This window comes from Cynoglossus semilaevis, chromosome 9 (genome assembly GCF_000523025.1).
Source record: "Cynoglossus semilaevis isolate Cse_v1.0 chromosome 9, Cse_v1.0, whole genome shotgun sequence".
NCBI lineage: Eukaryota > Metazoa > Chordata > Actinopteri > Pleuronectiformes > Cynoglossidae > Cynoglossus > Cynoglossus semilaevis.
This window is the reverse complement of record NC_024315.1, coordinates 3,715,093-3,733,804: the sequence shown is the minus strand read 5'-3', so window position 1 is coordinate 3,733,804 and position 18,712 is coordinate 3,715,093. Positions and strand designations below refer to the sequence as shown.

The following is an 18,712-nucleotide window of genomic DNA, read 5'->3' as shown; positions in this document are numbered from 1 at the left end:
TCTTACTTTAGCTATCGATTCAAATCTGGCAACCGCATCCCATCCTATTGATCGTGACTGGCGGCTGTGCCGGCCTTTTCCTTCCTCACGAACACGTTGGGTTGGGACCTGGTTTTGTTTTCCTTGTTTTGTCTTTTTTGCGATAATTCTCCTCAGACACACTCACACCCTCGTCGCAGCGTACGCGCTTCCTCGGAATATATACACAACGCTGAGGCGTAAACAAGACAGGGATTCACATATGCTCACAGACTACCACAGGCACAGACTGTACGCAAAGTCTCCACCGACACACAGATAAAGCCGGCGCTAGAACATTCAGCGCCAACACACACACACACTTCCTTGACAGATGACACCTGCCACAGTGCCAAGACAGAACCCTGGGGCCCGCTTTCTCTTAAGTGGCTATCAGCACGCCGGGAATCGGGTAAGTGAATGAGGGAGTGGATGACTGAGTGATCGTTCTTCCTCGTTGATTTCCAGCAGCATGGACTGAACGCTGGAGGAAGAAAAAACATCACAACACTGACGTACACAGATGAACACACACACAAACACACACACACCGCAGTACGCAGTACGCCCAGAGTCGGCAGCACTGCTTTGAAGCAGATAACCAGTGACATGACTGTAATAAATAACAAGCCGTGGTTGGTTGTTGTTGTTGTTGGTTTTTTCTCTGTGTGAGTAGAAACACCGTGCAGCTGTGCAGTTCTGTGTTTTCCCTCTTTATCAGGACAGAACTGGCGACGCTTTGTTAGTGTTCGTTTTCAGCATTTGTCCGTCCTGTTTGTGTCGCCATCATTCTGCATTTTTAGTGCTGATCAAAGAGACACGGAGAAACACACGCCTTCAGACGCTCCAAATCTCAAGTGAAATGTTTATGTGTTTGGTTTTTGTTTTTCATCTTTTGGATTAAATGTCAACCTTTGTTGCTCATTTCTAACGTTGAAGTCCCAACGTGGCAACGCAGAGGATTCAGGGTTTTTGAACAAAGGTCACTGGGTTTTAGGTTCTAATCCATTCTGTTCACACTGGGAATCACACTGAGAAACAACTCCTCTTTAGATCGGAGAACAAACTTTAATATAATTAGGTAAAATACCCAGCATACTCACTTGTTCTGTGGAGAGAACAGATAAACTGACCAATCCTCTCTGGTTTCGCACCAGTCTGGGCGGTAAGCCTCCATCATCTTCTGGATACGGAAGCACAGGCTCTGAAAAAGGGACGTGGGTTCGAGAGTTGTCTTAACATTTGTCAAATGGATGAGCGATCTCTAAACTTGGGTTTGCTCATGTTAGGGCCTGATTAGATCCATGACACTCACGTAGTCGGTCTCTTCGTCCAGATCTGCTCTGTCCTTGCGTGCATTGACTTGTGGGAACACGTCAGTCATCAGAAGGGTGTGGGGTCCCGGCGCCTTGCCGTTACAGTCCCGGTGGTCCACTCCAACACCACTACCGTCTCTGGACCCACCGGTGATGGACCCTCCTGCCCCAGACCCGCTGCGTCTCCCGGGGTCTTGATGACCAGCGGGTGGGCCTTGAGGCTGTCCGCCCGTCCGCAGCAGTTCTGGGAGCTCCAGGGACAACGCCCGTCGATCTCTCCTCACACTCGAGTGTCTTGAGAGCAACAACGGGGGCGGAGGGGGGTGATGAGACAGTAAAGGGTGATGGGAGTGGGGTTGGTGTGAGAGAAGGGACTCCTGCTCCGGAACAAAGTTGTACGAGTGAGGGGAGCGGCTGCTGTGCAGGCGAAGGCTGCCCCCTACCAGAGGAGTTCCTCCAAACCTGTAACTCCTCCTGCCCAGGCTGTAGGAGCTAGACCTGCGGAGCACACGGCTGGGTTTTCATTGGCTGGCTACAAATCTAATACAACCAATGATAATGTTTCGACAAAGTATACTTTCCACAAGCTTCTTTAATTAGCATCTGGTAATGGAGCTCAACAGGTAGAATGTGAGATCATATTTCTGGACTATAAGTTGCTTCCTTCCAGATTAAATGTTTCTTCTCGGTGCAACTTATTTTAGCATTTTTTGACAGACGCGACAAGCAAATATTTCGCAGCAACATATAGTCTGGAAATTATAATTCTTCACTATAAATCTAACTAGAGCATAATGAAATTATTGGAAATAATTGTAGGTAATAGCTGTGTACTGTACCTGCGGTTCCATCCCGACTGTGGAGGAAAAGGGCGCCCCCAGTTGTGGTAGTTGGTACTACGCCCATGGCGCTAAAAGACAAAAAGCAGTTCATTATAAAACAGATCTGTTTGACTGAAGAGGGCGTGATGAGGACCTGGTAAATGACAGTGGTGTTCAAAAAGAGCAGCGGTGTCAACATCGGTCAACTCCGCATGAATGGGTTTAAACTGAATGGTTAAACACAGGAAACGCAGACTTGGTTTTCTCCATTTCTCTGTCATCAGGCTGTCATCACGTCGGATCTGTAAGCCCCTCTAACAGTTCCACCAAAAGTATCATAACTAGCTCACTTTATTTCCACACGTCTGGTCCTTTCAACATGATGGACCTAATTATATAGTTTCTCCCCTGAACACAGGCAGCGCCTGTCACAGCCTGAGCCGCTGTTCTACAGCAGACAATCTATGCATCTGTCTCTATAGAAACTGTAATGAAGCCTGCGTGCTTTGTTAAAGAACACCTCAGTTCACACAGTACTGTGATGAAGATCACTGAAGGAACTCTCCTCAGTCTGTGTGTGTGTGTGTTGTTTGATACCCTGAGGGAATGTTGATACACAGAGGCTGGGAACGCCAGGCTGTTTTATTGTGCACTTCCTGTAGTACGCTAGTTGCAATAAATATAAACAGAGAGGTGCGCAGTAATATTACTTCAATATTGAAGTACTATTGAGCGCCTGGTAATATTTATTTATTCATCTATACAAACCACTGTACCATCTGCATGCATTCCCCTTATTGTCAAAATAGATTCATAACCATTAGGGTGCAAAAGAATTCTGCATGCATTCCCCTTATTGTCAAAATAGATTCATAAAATGAGCTGCAATGCTGCCATCTAGTGACTTTCATTTTCATATACAGCCGTTTTTCCCCCAAAACACAGTTTTTAGTTTTCACATAATTTGGGGAAAACCCAAGCATTGCATTATTGGGTTTTCATTAGCCGAGATGATTACGTAATTATGCTAACATCGGAGTCAATGATATCGGTCGGACGATGCTATCGCTGCACTACTGCGGAGATGATTACGTAATCGGGTCAATGATATTGGTCGGACGATGCTATCGCTGCACTACTATACTAAGAGCCTGCCGTCCTTCAAAGTGAGGTGATTCTTCCACACCTGATATAAACGTGGATAACATTATCAACCCTGAGTGGTAATTGAACCCTCAGCTTATCATTCCTCTCTTCTTATTCTTTCACTAAATCAGCCTCAGCATCAGCTGCTCTCTTCCCGTTCTGCTCTGCCCCCTCTTTACTTTTCCCAATTTCACTCTGGATAAATAGAGAATAGAAACAGTCAATTAAAAGTGGTTGCTATGGCAACCCCTGTCGAAGTGTTTTACTTTCTCCCTCCCTGGGTTTTCGTTCAACCGCCACCACACTACTGCATAAAAATGAGTACAGATAAAGTACAGTACACCAGTGTTTCCAAACCACAGCAGACATTTTACATTACGGAAACGGCACAGAGCACCACCAAACGCAAAATGTCCCAAAAAGTATATGTAATAGAATGTAATGCTCTTCTGGTTTTCAATTTACTCACAATTTACTTCCTCAGTGTGAGATCTGGGCCAGTTTAGTTGAACACAACCCTGATAGACTCACAGGAATTGAAGAAAGTTCCCTCAACATGTCTGAGTCTCTTTCTATGTTTAGCTTTTAAATCCACCTACTGTCACTGGTGGAAAAAGTAATTAATTGTTCTGCCTGTCACTGTTCAGATCAATTTAGTAAAATTTGTTAGAATTACAGCAAAATATTATCATATAAAATAAAACCAAGTAACTTTCTCTGTTTTCGTCTCCTAACATCGTGTTTATAGATAGAGCTGAAAAGTCAAAAGAAGCAACAGTTCTCTTCAACACAGCAACGGTTGTCAAGAAAGATAAAACTGTATTAAATTTAATTAAACATGTTAAAGGTGACATTTGGCAGTAAATTATACTGCAAAAATGATGAAGTATTTGGATGAGAGAAATACCAGAGAGAGGGAGCGTCTCTCCAGGCTGCTCTTCCCCAAACTCATCACGCTGCTCTTCCTGGACTCCAAGGTGAAGCTGCGTCGCTCGGATGAATAAGATCCTCGGCCAATGGAAACAGCACCCAGCTCCACATGACCGTTGGGTGTTAGGGTGCAGATCCTCGGATCTGGGGCAAAAACGGACCGAAGAGGAAGAAGAGGAGGAGGAAGAAGAAGAAGAAAGAGAAGAAGAAGAGGAAGAAGAGAAAAAAGAAGAAGAAGAAGGAATTGGCATGTTGAATGTCAAAATATTCAGCAGCTGTAGTGCTAACAGAATCTATTATCTATAGTCTCATTTATCCAAAATCCTGCCCTACAGATTCTAGCCGTGCTTCTACATGAGCTTCAGATGATTTCCTAACCCTAACACTTTTACTTTATCTACAAAATCTGCTTACATGTAAAAACTGAGCTGACAACGACCTCCATCCCTTTTTTTGAGAGCAGAGAGTGATTGTTCACATAAAATGCAAAAAAAACCAAAAAACTGGAAACCAACAAAAAAGCAGGAAACTTAAAAGAAGGGCAACCCACGCACAGCACTGAAGTTGTAACAACGGTGGACAGATGGTGGAGAGTGTTGTTGTCGGTACTTTTATAAAGAAACAGACTGTGGGGATTGATCTTCTGCTAACACACTGAACTGCTTACTGGGATTACACACACACACACACACACACACAGACATAAATAAAAACATAAATATATTCCCTTCATCAAAAGCCCACTCATTCTGTCAAGCAGTGCCCCCTCACCCCCCCCTCACCCCAACACCCAGTCTCTGAAGTCATGTCTAATCTCCTCAGAACCGTGATGTCTGTTAAAGCCGGACCAGGGTCATTCTGGATGAAGATCGTACTCATTCATATTTTATTATTTTATCAACGCTGGATCTTTTTTTTTCTAGGTTCAGTTCAATTTTGCAACACCTTGGAAGGTACTTCCTTTATCTTCAGTGTACTTTACAGCCTTCTTTTTACACACGAATGTTGTCAGATAAAAAAAAAAAACAGATTTAAGTGCAATTCCATTCATTCTAGACTTATAGGCACACAACATAAAAGAAATAGGGCTGACAAACGATTAAAACTTTTAATCAAAAATAATTCCAAGATAGCTATGGATTAATCACAATTAGTCAGATTGTTGTTAGCCTGATTTATAACGATTTATCAAGATTAGGCAAGATAAAACTACAACGATTTTATCAGGAATTAATGAAAATGATGGGATTATTCAATAGAGAAAAATACCAAGAACAATTTGCAAAAATATTTCTCTATTTCTGTCCAACTGAACAATACCTTCTGATGCATCAAAATGATCGAAGATAACGACTGACTCTGAGAAATGTCCTCCATGAGAAGGAAACAATATTTGCTGATTGGAGGTTTGACATGTTCCACACCTTCCAACCCCCACGGTGTCAACTCTACCACAAAATGCCGGGGTCTAACAATGAAACAAACGAGGTACGAACACTCACCTGACAATTTGATGGAGTCGTGTCTCTCACTTTCATCAAAATTAGAGGGAGAGCGGTCGTCTTCTGAGTAAGAGCGATTGGCGTCGCCCTTGAAGTCCATGCAAAGCACACAGAAAATCAATACAGATTAAAAACAAAATGACAATAATAATAATAATAATAATAACAGTCAGTGAATCTGGAACTGGTCTGTACTGAACCTGGTTAATTTATCCATCTCTAAGTTGAGACTCATTTCCATTTAAATTGTAATGCTGTCTGTGTCGCCGATAATTGATTCTGTTATTAATTAGAAAACAACCATCAAACTCCGAACACACACTCTGATAGCCTCACGTGTGGGGGGTGAGACCACCGGCTGTTCCAATCAATTTGTCACAATGGGGCGGTCTAAGTTAAATTGGCTCCGTGATTCATTGTTTGTCAAAGTGATTGACACAGAGTGGATGAGCAGATGAACATGAAAGAGGACGAACTGGGGAGAGACATGGACAACGTGGAAGAGAGAGAGGGAGGGAGAGAGAGAGGGAGAGAGAGAGTGAAAAGACTGATGGCTGGTTTTGACATCTCTCAGAGATCAATCAGAGCTCATTTATGTCAGTGACTCTTCTGCAGCGCGGCTCCAACAACATGTCACGCATATAGTAACGCTTTGATGTGCGTATCAAAAGTCTGCCAGTGTCACACTTGTTTGTAAAGTGATATGAAACCCCCGATGTTTTCCACAGACTTTAAGACATTCAGTTACTGTAACGTCCTGTACGTTAGACAAAAAAAACCACAGAAAATCCTTCAACGTATTATTTCTTCTTCCCAAAACATCACATGTACAGTACGTCCTGGTCAACTCCAGCACTTATTTATTACAAATTTTGTAAATATATATGAAAATGTTACGAAACAGTGGATGTGCGAGGCATATTTATGGTTTATGTCTGAGGAAGTTACATCACAATTGACTATATATTTTGTTTATCAAAATATTTTAAATTAATATTAACTGTAGAAACTAAAACGTCTGACTAAATGTAAGATTGCATTGTGGTAAATGACATTCAGTCAGTTTTTGTACCAGTTACACATGGTGATATACTGTAGGACTTCAGATGGATGGATGGATAATCTATCTATAGTTACGTTGATATGTGCCTCATCTAATAAGTCCTTAATGCCTTTCAAAATTTAATTTCATTCCAGCATTCACCAAACCTTTTTATTCCTCTTTAGCTAGCACAAAAAATAAAAAACCTTCTATTCAGTAAACCAGAAAATAGAGCTGAGAAAGACAGTGGTAGCACAATAGTACAGTAAGTCTTGGCCCTGCTGAAGATATCAACGGGAACAATAATGAGCTTAGGCTGCATCATTAGTCTGACTAATAGACAGATGGAGGTCAGCCATTTATAGAAAAAGACATCATTGAGATCAAGATGGTCGGAACATGAATCAAACCTTTGGGGATTTTTTTTGGTTTGTTTTCCAACAGCTTCTCGGCTTATGTTCTTAAATCTCCCGCAAACAACAAGTCTTATAAATAAACCCTAGAGAATGGAATACACCTTCTCCAAAACAAAGTAACACATCAACAACCCTGATTAAAGTATAATCCATCTGGCCCACACACGACTACAAACATCACACCTTCACCGTCAAAATCACGGGTGTTTTATTTGAGGAGCCGCAGCTTATGTTTCCGTATCCTGAATAAACAGACGACGTGGAGTCCTGGAGTCTTACCTCAGCCTGAAAGCCTTCAACCAAGATGGCGACCAGGAGGTTAAAGAGGACATAGTTTCCAAACGTCATAAGAGCCACGAAGTACAGGGCAGCGAACGGTGAGGTCGCTGCCATACCGTTGTACAGAACCACGTTCCAGTCCTCTTGTGTCAAAATCTACAAAAAAAAAGGTACAAAAAAAGCAGAAGAATTTGAACATAGAAACATACAAACATTTGTTAGTCGTCTGCATATAAAGAAAACATGGTTAGGGTTTGGAAAGAACAAATACAAATACAGACGTTTGTGGGATGTGCCCCTAGTGGTGGATTGTTATATACCTGAAATACGGTCACAATGGCCCAGAGGAGGGAGTCAAAGTTTTTCCTGTCAGGAACTGTGTCACCCGTCTCCGTCTTCAAACTGAACTTACAACCGAAGATGTGCATTCCAAGAATACTGGAAAAAAAAAGATTAGAAAATAGATTTGTCCACATATGAATTACCTCCTGCAACTGCCCTACAATAACTGCCCTGGTAAAATTACCTCCTGTAACTGCTCTACAATAACTGCCCTACAATAACTGCCCTACAATAACTGTCCTAGAATAACTGCCCTACAATAACTGCCCTGGTAAACTGGATGCACCAACATCAGTCCCACATTTAGAGCTGTATATTGAAAACTGAAATGGTTTGTTTTGTGACAAAACACAAAAGGACTGCCAACAAAAAGAACCAGAATAATTATGTAATAACGAATATGAATTTCTGTTAATTGCACCGGCGTGTGGTAACAATTCGATTCCTTTATTGTGGAGGTTAAACCACCAAAATTAGGAAACAGAAAGCGATGCCACTAAAAGCTGTTATAAACTCTTAGATTTTCACTCGGAGCCTAAATGGTGACGCTGTAATAGTTGTTTTGTGTTTATTGCACTCGCTGTGAATAATATCAGAAGGTGCGCTTCCAAATTGACCTTGTGCATCTGTATGCATAACTGTTAGTGTTCTCACATAATGATACGATATGAAGCTAAAAGGGAGAGGAAATTAAGCCAAGTGAGAAAATAAAGCCTCATTTGATCATCCTGTCAAAGCAGCCACCACTGTCGTACGTTCAAATGCCGGCTTGTTACGTTGCTCCAGCTTTTTAAGTGTCTGCTTGTTAAGATCTCAACACACACTCCAGTGTACGCTCATTATTCTGCACCTAAGGTCACTGGCCTCTGCAAATCGCCGTGACCTGCGTTTCCACTGAAGCCGTTCAGTAAATGTAAACGAATCGACGTGAGGCCTGTGCTAGCACAGTGTCGCATTTTTAGAAAAGGTCCAGTTTCCTAACAGAGCTCTTCAACCTTGACCTGAATGACTGAGAATCTTCATAGACGTCTTTTTAAACGACAAGTGCTGAATGAAATGTGTCCGTTACAGAAGAGATCGATCAAAACAAAACTCCAGAGACGCAGAACGTTACCTGAAGATGAAGATGAACAGCATGAGAAGCATGCAGAAGGTGGCGACGTTGTCCATGGTCTTCATCAGGACCACCAGCTGTCTCCTCAGAGCAGGCATGAATCTGACCAGCTTCAGCACCCTCAGCAGCCTGAAGGTCCTCAACACCGAGAGGCCGCCGTCAGACTGACCCACGATCTCACACACACTGCGAGATAAAACAGAAGTATACATCAGTGAGGATGTCTGAGATGAACTTTCTGCTGGTATACGACACTTATTTTCCGATTACGATATCAACCTGGTAGCATTCTGTATACAATCCCCTGATTATTAAAATAGATTTATAAAATGAGCTGCAATGATGCCATCTAGTGGCTTTTTATTTCATATACAGCCGTTTCCCCCAAACTAATTTTAGGGCGAATATCTTTTGACGAAACCCAGGCATTGCGTTGTTGGTTTATCGGAGGAAAAAAGGATAACAATTCTTACATCTTATTACATAATCTTACTAATATTGGTGGACCGATAAAATCGACATCCCTGATTCTTTCTTTTTTCATATTTTTTTTGTCTCTACAGAACCACGTTTACTAAATATTGAATTGTTTTTTTTAAGCTGTAATCGAAACATCTTCGCTTATATTTTGGGTGAGGAGAAGCAACCAAAAAAACACATCACAAAATGTGATCCCGTCCTTGTTCGTGTCTGCATTTACATATCATGACCATGTGGGAAAAAAAGCCGTCTTTGAAGAAAATTGTCCTTCAGCAGAGTGTCTATCAAAGCCTCCATTCAGCGTCGGCCGTGCTGCAGCAGACGCTGAATGAGGACACCTTTGCATAGCAGCTTTGTGTGAATAGCGGAGGACAGGGAGATGAAGAGGGAATGTGTCAGACATAAAAAAAAAAAAACAACAACATATCTTCTGTGACATGCTGCACATTTGATCTTGTTCAGTTGTAGGTGCTTTGATGTGTATTTGATCTGCAAATTATAATGGGTGTCATATATTAACCTGCTCAGGCAAATGAATTGGATGCAAAAAAAAATAAAAAAATAAAATAAAAAAGCTCACAGATCAAAAGCACAACCACTCAAAACAACAAAACACCAACCCCCGTCACTGCCCTCTTTCTTTCACACCTGGCAAACTAAGAAGGCAATTTCACAAAGTACTGCAGTACCAATTTAATTGTAATATCCCCGTTTTTGGACCGAATCGTCTAGAAACTGTCTAGGTTTGCACTTCGCACCACCGTTTTCATCATCTTTTGATATCGTTTTACAAACCCATGAAGGCTGAACCAATCACAAACCTGTGCCAAAATAATCTCTAATTTAGATCTTCAACAACTGAATCTACCAGGTTTCACGGAGTTACGCCGTCTCCTCCCCGATGTTTGTCCTTCAACTGTCGTACCTGATGATGACGATGATTCCGTCGAAGACGTTGTAGGGGTTTCGGAGGTAATTGAATGAGCCAAAGGCTGTGATTTTGAGGACCATCTCCAGGGAGAACATGCTGGTGAAGACAATGTTGCAGATCTCCAGAACGTTCGTGAGCTCCTCTGGCTGGAAAACAAATAAAAATAACAATAAGTTAACAAGTCAAAAATGAACTGCAGCGTCTGTGTCTGTTTGACAGTGTAGTCTTGCTGCCAAATAGGCTATGTAAAATAATATTCTATAGCTGTTTTTGTTCAACATACTGATACTTTAAAGCCTTGCTGTATAAAGTAGTCATATCAGCTGTGCATGGTTGTTTAGTCCAACTAGACGGAGTCGACATCTGTGCTGTTCCCAGGTAACAAGAGTCTGTCAGCTACAAAAAAAAAAAAAAAAAAAGAACTCTTCTAACTTCTAACAGTAACCGCTGCTAATCACACCTCTGCAGCATCAGTGAAGAGGAGGAAGTTGGTGCTGACAGGCTGACAATGAGTGAGATGAGAAAACCAGTGACAGGTGGACAGGAGTCCCTGCCGTTGTTAACAGTGGAGAAACCCACTCTCTGTGGCGCGAAAACACAGACTGACTGGGAACTGGGAACAAAACACATTCTGACATGAACTAAACGACTTTTTCACCAACGTGGTCGATCAATTTAAAAATATGATTTTCAGATGTTGGGAGATAAAAAGCACAGATGGATGATGCAGTAACTTTACAGATTATATTCTGATCATCACACACCAAGTTCTACAAGAACCTTAATCACATATTAAAGAGAACCAATCAGGTGAGTCAGAGAAATACAGGAGAGAGCTGCAGAGCCAGACCTCATTCTCCTTCTTTTGAGTTTGGCTCAGTCTAAAGTAAGAAGACACCGACACACACAGAGACTCAAGTCCTAATTGGACAGAGCAGTGATTTTACAGCACATCATCACCGTTTCCTGCGTTCAGCTTCAACAATGACGCCGGTGACATTTTACTGCCCTGGAATGAATGAACTCTGAGCTAAACTTTGCATTTACATGTCTATATTTATGTACAAATGTGTGTTCTCTGCCGTGTGTACTTGTCTAACGGTTGGTCAGTACTAATGAGTACTGAGCAGCGTGGAAACACAGACTAATGATGCCGGCCCGACCGTGTCGGAAATGATATGACAGCTGACCACTGTTTGCAGACCAGCTAAACAGTGAAGTCGGCCCCTGGAGATCCATTACTGCCGTCTCATTAGTGCAGATCTGGGAACAGATCTGAGGACTGCGGTTCTCTGGTACCGGCCCATGTATGAAATTGGATAATGAGAACAGGGTGTGATGTCACAGCAAGGACTTCAGGAACTTCACCTCACCTGATGATGAAAAAAGAAAATCTGAAAGTGAAGATGGATTTTTTGGTTTTGTGTTTTTTTGTCCAGAGCTTTTTAAAAATCTTCTCATGTCCTGTGTCTCTGCTTTCTGTCACTCATGGGTTTTTTAAACCATTTTGATGTGAACACATCTTCAGGCTGGGATTAGTGAAGGTTATCTAAGAAAGAAAAGCTGTTTTTCAGATGTTTTTCTCAGTTTTTTTTTTTTTACTTTCACCTGGAAAACCTCAGTTTTTTTTTTTACTTTCACCTGGAAAACATTCAACTGTTACATTTCCAAACCTCTTTTATTCATCAAGGACGTCGTCTTGTGTGAGCAGCGTGTTTTAAAAGCTTGAGGTGACCAGCAGCTGTGCTCATACTGGAGCTGGAGTCACTGTGTCTACTTTGATCATGGTCACAACTGAGTCAGAGTTTATGATCCACGAAAGTAAAGTCAAGGTGAAGGTCAAGTACAGACTTGTTCTTGAGCAGTGCGAAAGTTTCAAACCTCCTCCAAAGGTTAGGTTTCATTCATCTGAAGAGGAACTGGAGGAACTTTGATGCAAAAAAAAAAAAAAAAAAAACTGGAGGAACTTTGATGCAAAAAAAGAAAAAAAAAGAAAGAAAAACCCTGTGACTTTTATCTGTCTTCTCTGATGCAGAGTTTCCTCTGTTGTTGTTCAGACTCCAACCACTGGTTGAGCTGAGGTACGACGTGTTCCTGGACTCAGTGATTTTCTTAATAAACTAAATGTGTCGGGTTAGTGGGAAGCTGTTACTGATGCACTTCGATTTTTTTTCACCAACCAGCAATGATGCAAACCACTTCGATTTTTTTTCACCAACCAGCACTAATTCAAATTCAAATCATGTCTTTTTTAAATAAATATTGAAGTGAAGTTGAACATATTAGCCTTTAGGGACCGTTCTGAGAGCGCCAGGATTATCACTAAGGCTGATGGGAGACGTGACACCAACAGCCTCATCTGCTGCACACTCTCTGTCCTAGTCTGAGGAAAAAGTTGTTAAAAATCTGATTAGCAACTTTTCACTATATGCAGATAACGATCCCTTTAAAGCATGTTCTCCCTGGTTACGGAATCATTAGACAAACACGGCCTGCAGCTTTAGGATTATTCATGGCACAGACATTACAGGCAGAATCTCAAGTATCTGTATCTGCATGTAAAAAAAACAAAAACTTTTTACTGCGCAAAGTTAGTCTTCTCCAAACAGCCAGTTCTAATTTTAAATTTCAGATTTGTCCTACTTTTTTCTTTTCTTACAAAAGCCAAATAAGTTTTCTTTTCACCATCAGGTGGTTGTGGAGAAAAACTGAAATCTAAACTCTCAGGGTATTTGCCGTAGTTGTTTCACTTATCGGTTCGATTGGATCAAAAATAATATTTAAAATAATTAGATTTTCTTTTTCAATCATTATCCTATCATAAACATGTGTCAGTGATGTCATTCTATTCCATTAACCAATGGATTTCCAGTGATGTGAATATCACTGCGTCCCGAGACGTAGGAATACGGCAAATACTTCAGCAACAAATTACAAGTATTGTGACATTTTTATTATTCTTTTTATAAAAAAAAGACCTTTTTGCGCAAATGGAAAACTATTTTCCAGCCCAGTGAATATTCACTCAGTATAATTGGCGAGTCCACTGGGGTTAGTGACTGTGGCAGTTCTAACAGTGCACCACACTGTCCATCTCACCAAGTGGTTTCATTAGTTAGAAAATATATCACTGATGTCATAATGGTGGGTGAACAGGTTTGAACAAAAACTCACTCCTGCAGAGCCTGGCTGCTAATGTGAACACTGTGAATATAAACAAGAAAAAATAATAATAATAATGGTAGGTTTAAAACAACCAAAACTTACTGTTGCTTAAAATACAGTCCTGCTTTTTTTATTTTGTATTTCATCATTTATATGTATTGTTTGACAACTTCTCTTCATTTATTATTCTTTTAATTGTCTTGCTTGCTAATAGCAAACACATGTGCATAAATATATATGCATATATATGCACATATATACATATATGTGTGTATATGTGTATACATATATACACATATATAATTATATATGTGTATATATGTATACATATATTTATATATACGTATAGGTATATGTATACATACATACACATACATATAATTATATATACGTGTGTATATATATGTATATATGTACATACATATACATGTGTGTTTGCTATTAGCAAGCAATATATATATATATGTATATATATATATACGTATGTGTATATATATATATATATATATATATATATATATATGATGGTGTAGTTGGCATTTCAAACCGTACCCTGACAGGGAATTGAACGAGGTGGTGCAGGGTACGGAGCAGTGACGTCTCCATGATGAGGCAGAATCCTCCTCTGATTCCTCTGTACAAGGAGATGGAGACGTGACTCCAGTCCAGGAAGCGGCGCAGACACTACACCACAGCTACTTCCTCACCATTTAAGAAGGAAAATCTGTCTCTGCCTCTCTTGTTGCGTCTCTCTCTATTTTTAGCAGCCCCCAAGATGAGAGACGACCCACCACTGTGGCTGTGGCAGGCATGAGTGGGCGATGGTATAGCGAAAGTGCGAAATATTGATAGAAAGACAAAGAGTGCACAGAGCAGAGCGGCACAAAGAGGAGGGAAATCAGGGAAGGAATTAGCAGAGGGCTAAATGACACAGAGTTTGGAGGTTGATGGCTGCAGAGCTGAGTGGACGAAGGGAGGACGAGCAGCGATCCTGGTAGGTCCAATTACCAGGAAGAAAAAAGAGACAGATGAGGCAGGAGGCAGAACACGCACAGATACATCCAGGACGGATGTCAGTGCATGACAAAAACTCTGTAACTGACTTTAAACTGACTTGTAAAAATTAGCAACATAAGTTAAAAAAAAAAAAAAACATTTATACACCCAAAAATGCTTTTGTGGAGATTTCAACTTCTGGTTCGAGGCCCATCTTGCGGACCAGTTCAACCTCACCCAGGGCAGTGTAGTAGGTAAGTCTGCGGCTGACAAGCTGAGTGGTAACAGTGAGGAATAATAATATTGTTGACAACAAAGTCTTCTCCACATGAATCATCTGCCCATCGGCAAAGGTTTTTTTTTTTAATCATGCACGTATTCTAGGAATACTGTCGTATGACGAGATTCAAGAGCCACAGAAATGATGGAGGGGTTGTGGGTGTGATATTTGGTAACTTCTTTTTGTGAAATAAAAGATTAAAAACTATGACTGGACTGGATGAAGTAAATTAGTAAAACTGTGGGCTGGTACCAAACGACCTACGAACCAGCACTGGTCCTCGGACCAGGTGTTGGGAACCTCTGCTTTATATCATATATTGAAAACTTGACCAGTGTTTGACCAAGGATCCGATTGTGACCCAGACGACCTCTGACCTTATAAACCCATCACTGCATTGCTTTAATTTTTTGGGATAGTTTTTTGCAGACGTGAACCCAGACGACCTCCGTACCTGCTGGTGGTGTTCGATGCCCATACTGATGGTGTTGATCAGGATGGCGATCATGATGCCTCTGTTGAAGTACTTGCTCTCCACGATGCCCCACAGCTTCAACCTCACGTTGTACCACAGCTCCTTGCATCGTTTCCTGGGTCTGCAGCCCCAACAGCACCGTGCGCCGTCCTGACTCTTCTCGCCGCCGCTCTTCTCGTTAGCTCCAGACTGTCCGCCCTCCCTGTCTGCTTCCTCCACGCCGCCCTCCTCCGTTTCTCCACCGGCTGCGCTGCGTACAGGGCCGACACCGTCCGTGAGCGCCAGGGCTGCGGCACATCGAGGGCAGCCGTCGGAGGGTGGGGCTGCAGCGAGGGCCGCGGGTTGACCAGACGCCGAGTGGTCGGGTTTACTGTGGTGGGGGCAGGGAGGGCCTGTAGATCGTGGAAATCAGAGTGGGTTATTATTGAAGTGTAGCCTTATATTTGTTAAATTCTTTTTTCCAACCTACCGTGCCTCGTCACCGCCCTTCTCTCACGCCCTCCTCGTCCATTGGCCTTCCTCTCTCGTCCCTCGCCTCGTCCCCTGCCTCTTCCGACGCCACGAAAGCCACGTGGTTTCCCACGCAGCGTGTTAAAAAAGTTGACAGTTTGTCTCCTGGCCTTGCGAAGGAGGTGGCAGACCAGCTGAAAGAGTTCTTCGTAACAGTCCCCCGGCTCACTGGCCAGGGTGGAGGAGGAGGAGAAGCGCGCTCTCTGCTCCTGCATCAGCTGATGCTCCCTCTGCTTGGTTTCTGAGAACTGGGTGGCGATGACGACCAGGCACAGATTGATCATGAAGAAGGACCCGACCTTGAAGAACCAGAGGAACGGAAGGAAAATGTTAGAAACATCTGACCTTTTAGTTTTGCTTGATGCCAAACGTAGAGTTTTACAGACACCAAGAAGAGACAAAGGAGAGAAAACTAAACCAAATCTCAAATTTCCAACATTATTATTACATAGGTGATAAGTTAACCATCCATATATTATTCTGTGCCAAGTCTGAATATAAACTTCAATGTTTATGAGAAATCAATTTCTAGTATTGTTATATAATGGCAGAAATAGATCAAGGTACAATTTTAGATGTTGCAGAACTTTGATCAAGTCTTGGTTGTTTTTTTTCCTTTTCAAGCCCTGACAAGGTCAGTTGTTTTTATTGCAAAACTATTTCTATTGTCTTTTCCTTTTCAAGCCCTGACAAGGTCGGTTGTTTTTATTGCAAAACTATTTCTATTTAAAAATGTAGCAGTTTGTATTAAAGGACAAAGATACTTGTCCTTTATCCATAATAAAAGAGAACTCAGTTAAATCAATTCTGAGAGATGGTGTTGAGACCTCAGAGAGTTAGAGTGGGTTCTACTTCAGATTGTTCTGAAAGTTTTGAAGGGTGAAATTGGCAAAAGTGTTTTCATGATTTAGTAAAAATACAACAAGGCTAAAATGATGAGCGTCTCAGACTGGACCTTAAAAGAACATTCAAAAAATACAAGGTTGTTCCATGAATTTAATGTTTTTCTTAATGAAAGAACTGAAAGTTCCAGAACCCGTTCAGTGCCTTCACCGATCCTCTGCTGGAGCCACTGAAGTACAATTCAATAAAAAAAGAGATAGTGTGTGTTTCTGTGTCTGTGTTTCCACCTGTCAAACCTCAATCTCACAGTTTTCATCTAACCTCCTCCTCCTCCTCTTCCTCTCACTCTACCGTCCACTCTGTTGCTCTCTCACTGTCATTCAACTTTAAATATTTAATCTCGGTGAACATCACGTGAATGACAGTGTCACGTCCCGTTGACCCCCCCCCTCTCTCCCCCGTTTCTTCTCCCACGGCTGCGGTTCTTCTCATTTCCTCACCCCCTCATACATATACATGGACGGTCGACGGAGAACTTGATTAAAGCCAAAAAGAAATTAGAATGAGTGCCTCAGGTACTTCACGTGAATCTGCGGGACACTTGTAAATCAATCACGGTCGTACGGCGACGTACTGTACGACAACAACAACGACAGAGGACTTTTATTACATTTTAGGAAACTGGAAGGAGCAGATTATTCTTTCAAACTTCAAAACCAGTCAAATGAACTCCAACACAACAAACAAAGGACAATCATGAATATATCTCCACTCTTTCTTTGGATTCGTGAATATATCTCCACTCTTTCTTTGGATCATTCGTCCGTAGGTAGAACCATAACGAGGCTTCAGGTCCGTGGAGGATTTGTCTTATTGCGTCACCAGTGTGTCCCACTCTAACCAGTGTTGCCTGGCAACACAGCTGTAGCTCGTCGTGGTGCACAGTGTAACGTCACGTGACATTTTTGTCAAAGTGAAAGTTAGCTGTGGTGACATGAACATGTTAATAAGTTTAATGTTAGTCAATTAGCGAATGAACCAATCAAAATGAGATCAGGAACCTCTGTCGTTGCTAAGGTGATAGTGTCGCTGATTACGACATGTCGCGCAAAGTTAGGTTGGACTTGTTTTGTTTTTTCCCCCAAAATCCAATCCTGAAATCTTGGCCAATATCGGACCAATACCGATCCTGATCCTGAGTTTTGGGCTGAGCCATGTCTTCTTAGTAACAGGAAAATAATCAGAAAATATTGTTGCAGGTTTGTACTGTATTGAAGAGGACACGAGGACATGAAGACTTTCTTCGTCTGTCCTCTGTCCTCTCTCTCTTCTGATTTGACGAGCCGAGAAACACGTCACTAAACGCGAAGCAAAAGCAAAACTCTGGGGCTGCTGGGAGAAAAGTGACGCTCTGTTTTAACCATGATGAATTCTTACAAGTCCGGCTGGGAATGAATTAAAAAGAGGAGACATTTCCTTCTCATGGGAATTCAAACTAAAGACGACACTTCAAAAAGAAACATGAGGGCAATTTTATCTGATTTGTGCAGATATGGATTCTAAATGTGAGAGTTTGTGAGCGTGAGGGAAGGTGGAAGGAACCTGAAGGCACGAATTTACACATATCAAAAAAAAAAATCTTTTTTTTACTATGACATGCTTTGATCCTGCACTCGGATGATTTTAGGAGCACGAGATGAATCAAGGATAAGAAGACGAGAACCGATGACCTCGGTAAAGAAATAAGAAAGAGTTTTGCATCACAGCACGACCGAGACAAACTTCTCTTTTTTTTCGTATTAAAAAACTGACACCTTTTTTGTTCAGCAAATAGGCGGATCGCGGGCCAGGTGATGACCGCAGACTATCGTTTGAGGGCCACTGCTTCTTCAGTTACACTGAAACTTTTTAAAAATCTGTACCAGAGTCAGAAGGACAGAACGACAGATTGTAGGAGCCACAGCTGAAGCTGATGCTGCGTTCAGTGTTCCTGCTCCAAACACGTCATTCCAGAGGACACGCCGGGGGAGTCGTTCTAATTAACAGCATTTCATTCCAGATCAAAGAGCAACACAAATAAGTTGTTGTTCCTCGCTGCGGCTTCTG

General features: G+C 41.8%; 1 protein-coding gene across 1 annotated transcript in view; it reads right to left on the bottom strand.

Moving 5' to 3' along the window:
- Positions 1-18,712, bottom strand: part of cacna1ib (calcium voltage-gated channel subunit alpha1 Ib) — a 136,423-nt gene that overhangs the window by 34,425 nt on the left and 83,286 nt on the right. Inside the window, 11 exon segments of the mRNA XM_025058458.1 lie at positions 1,122-1,222; positions 1,334-1,832; positions 2,174-2,244; positions 4,209-4,375; positions 5,734-5,821; positions 7,471-7,626; positions 7,791-7,908; positions 8,927-9,112; positions 10,332-10,483; positions 15,233-15,645; positions 15,723-16,062. Of these exon segments, the coding sequence (XP_024914226.1) occupies positions 1,122-1,222; positions 1,334-1,832; positions 2,174-2,244; positions 4,209-4,375; positions 5,734-5,821; positions 7,471-7,626; positions 7,791-7,908; positions 8,927-9,112; positions 10,332-10,483; positions 15,233-15,645; positions 15,723-16,062 (2,291 nt within the window).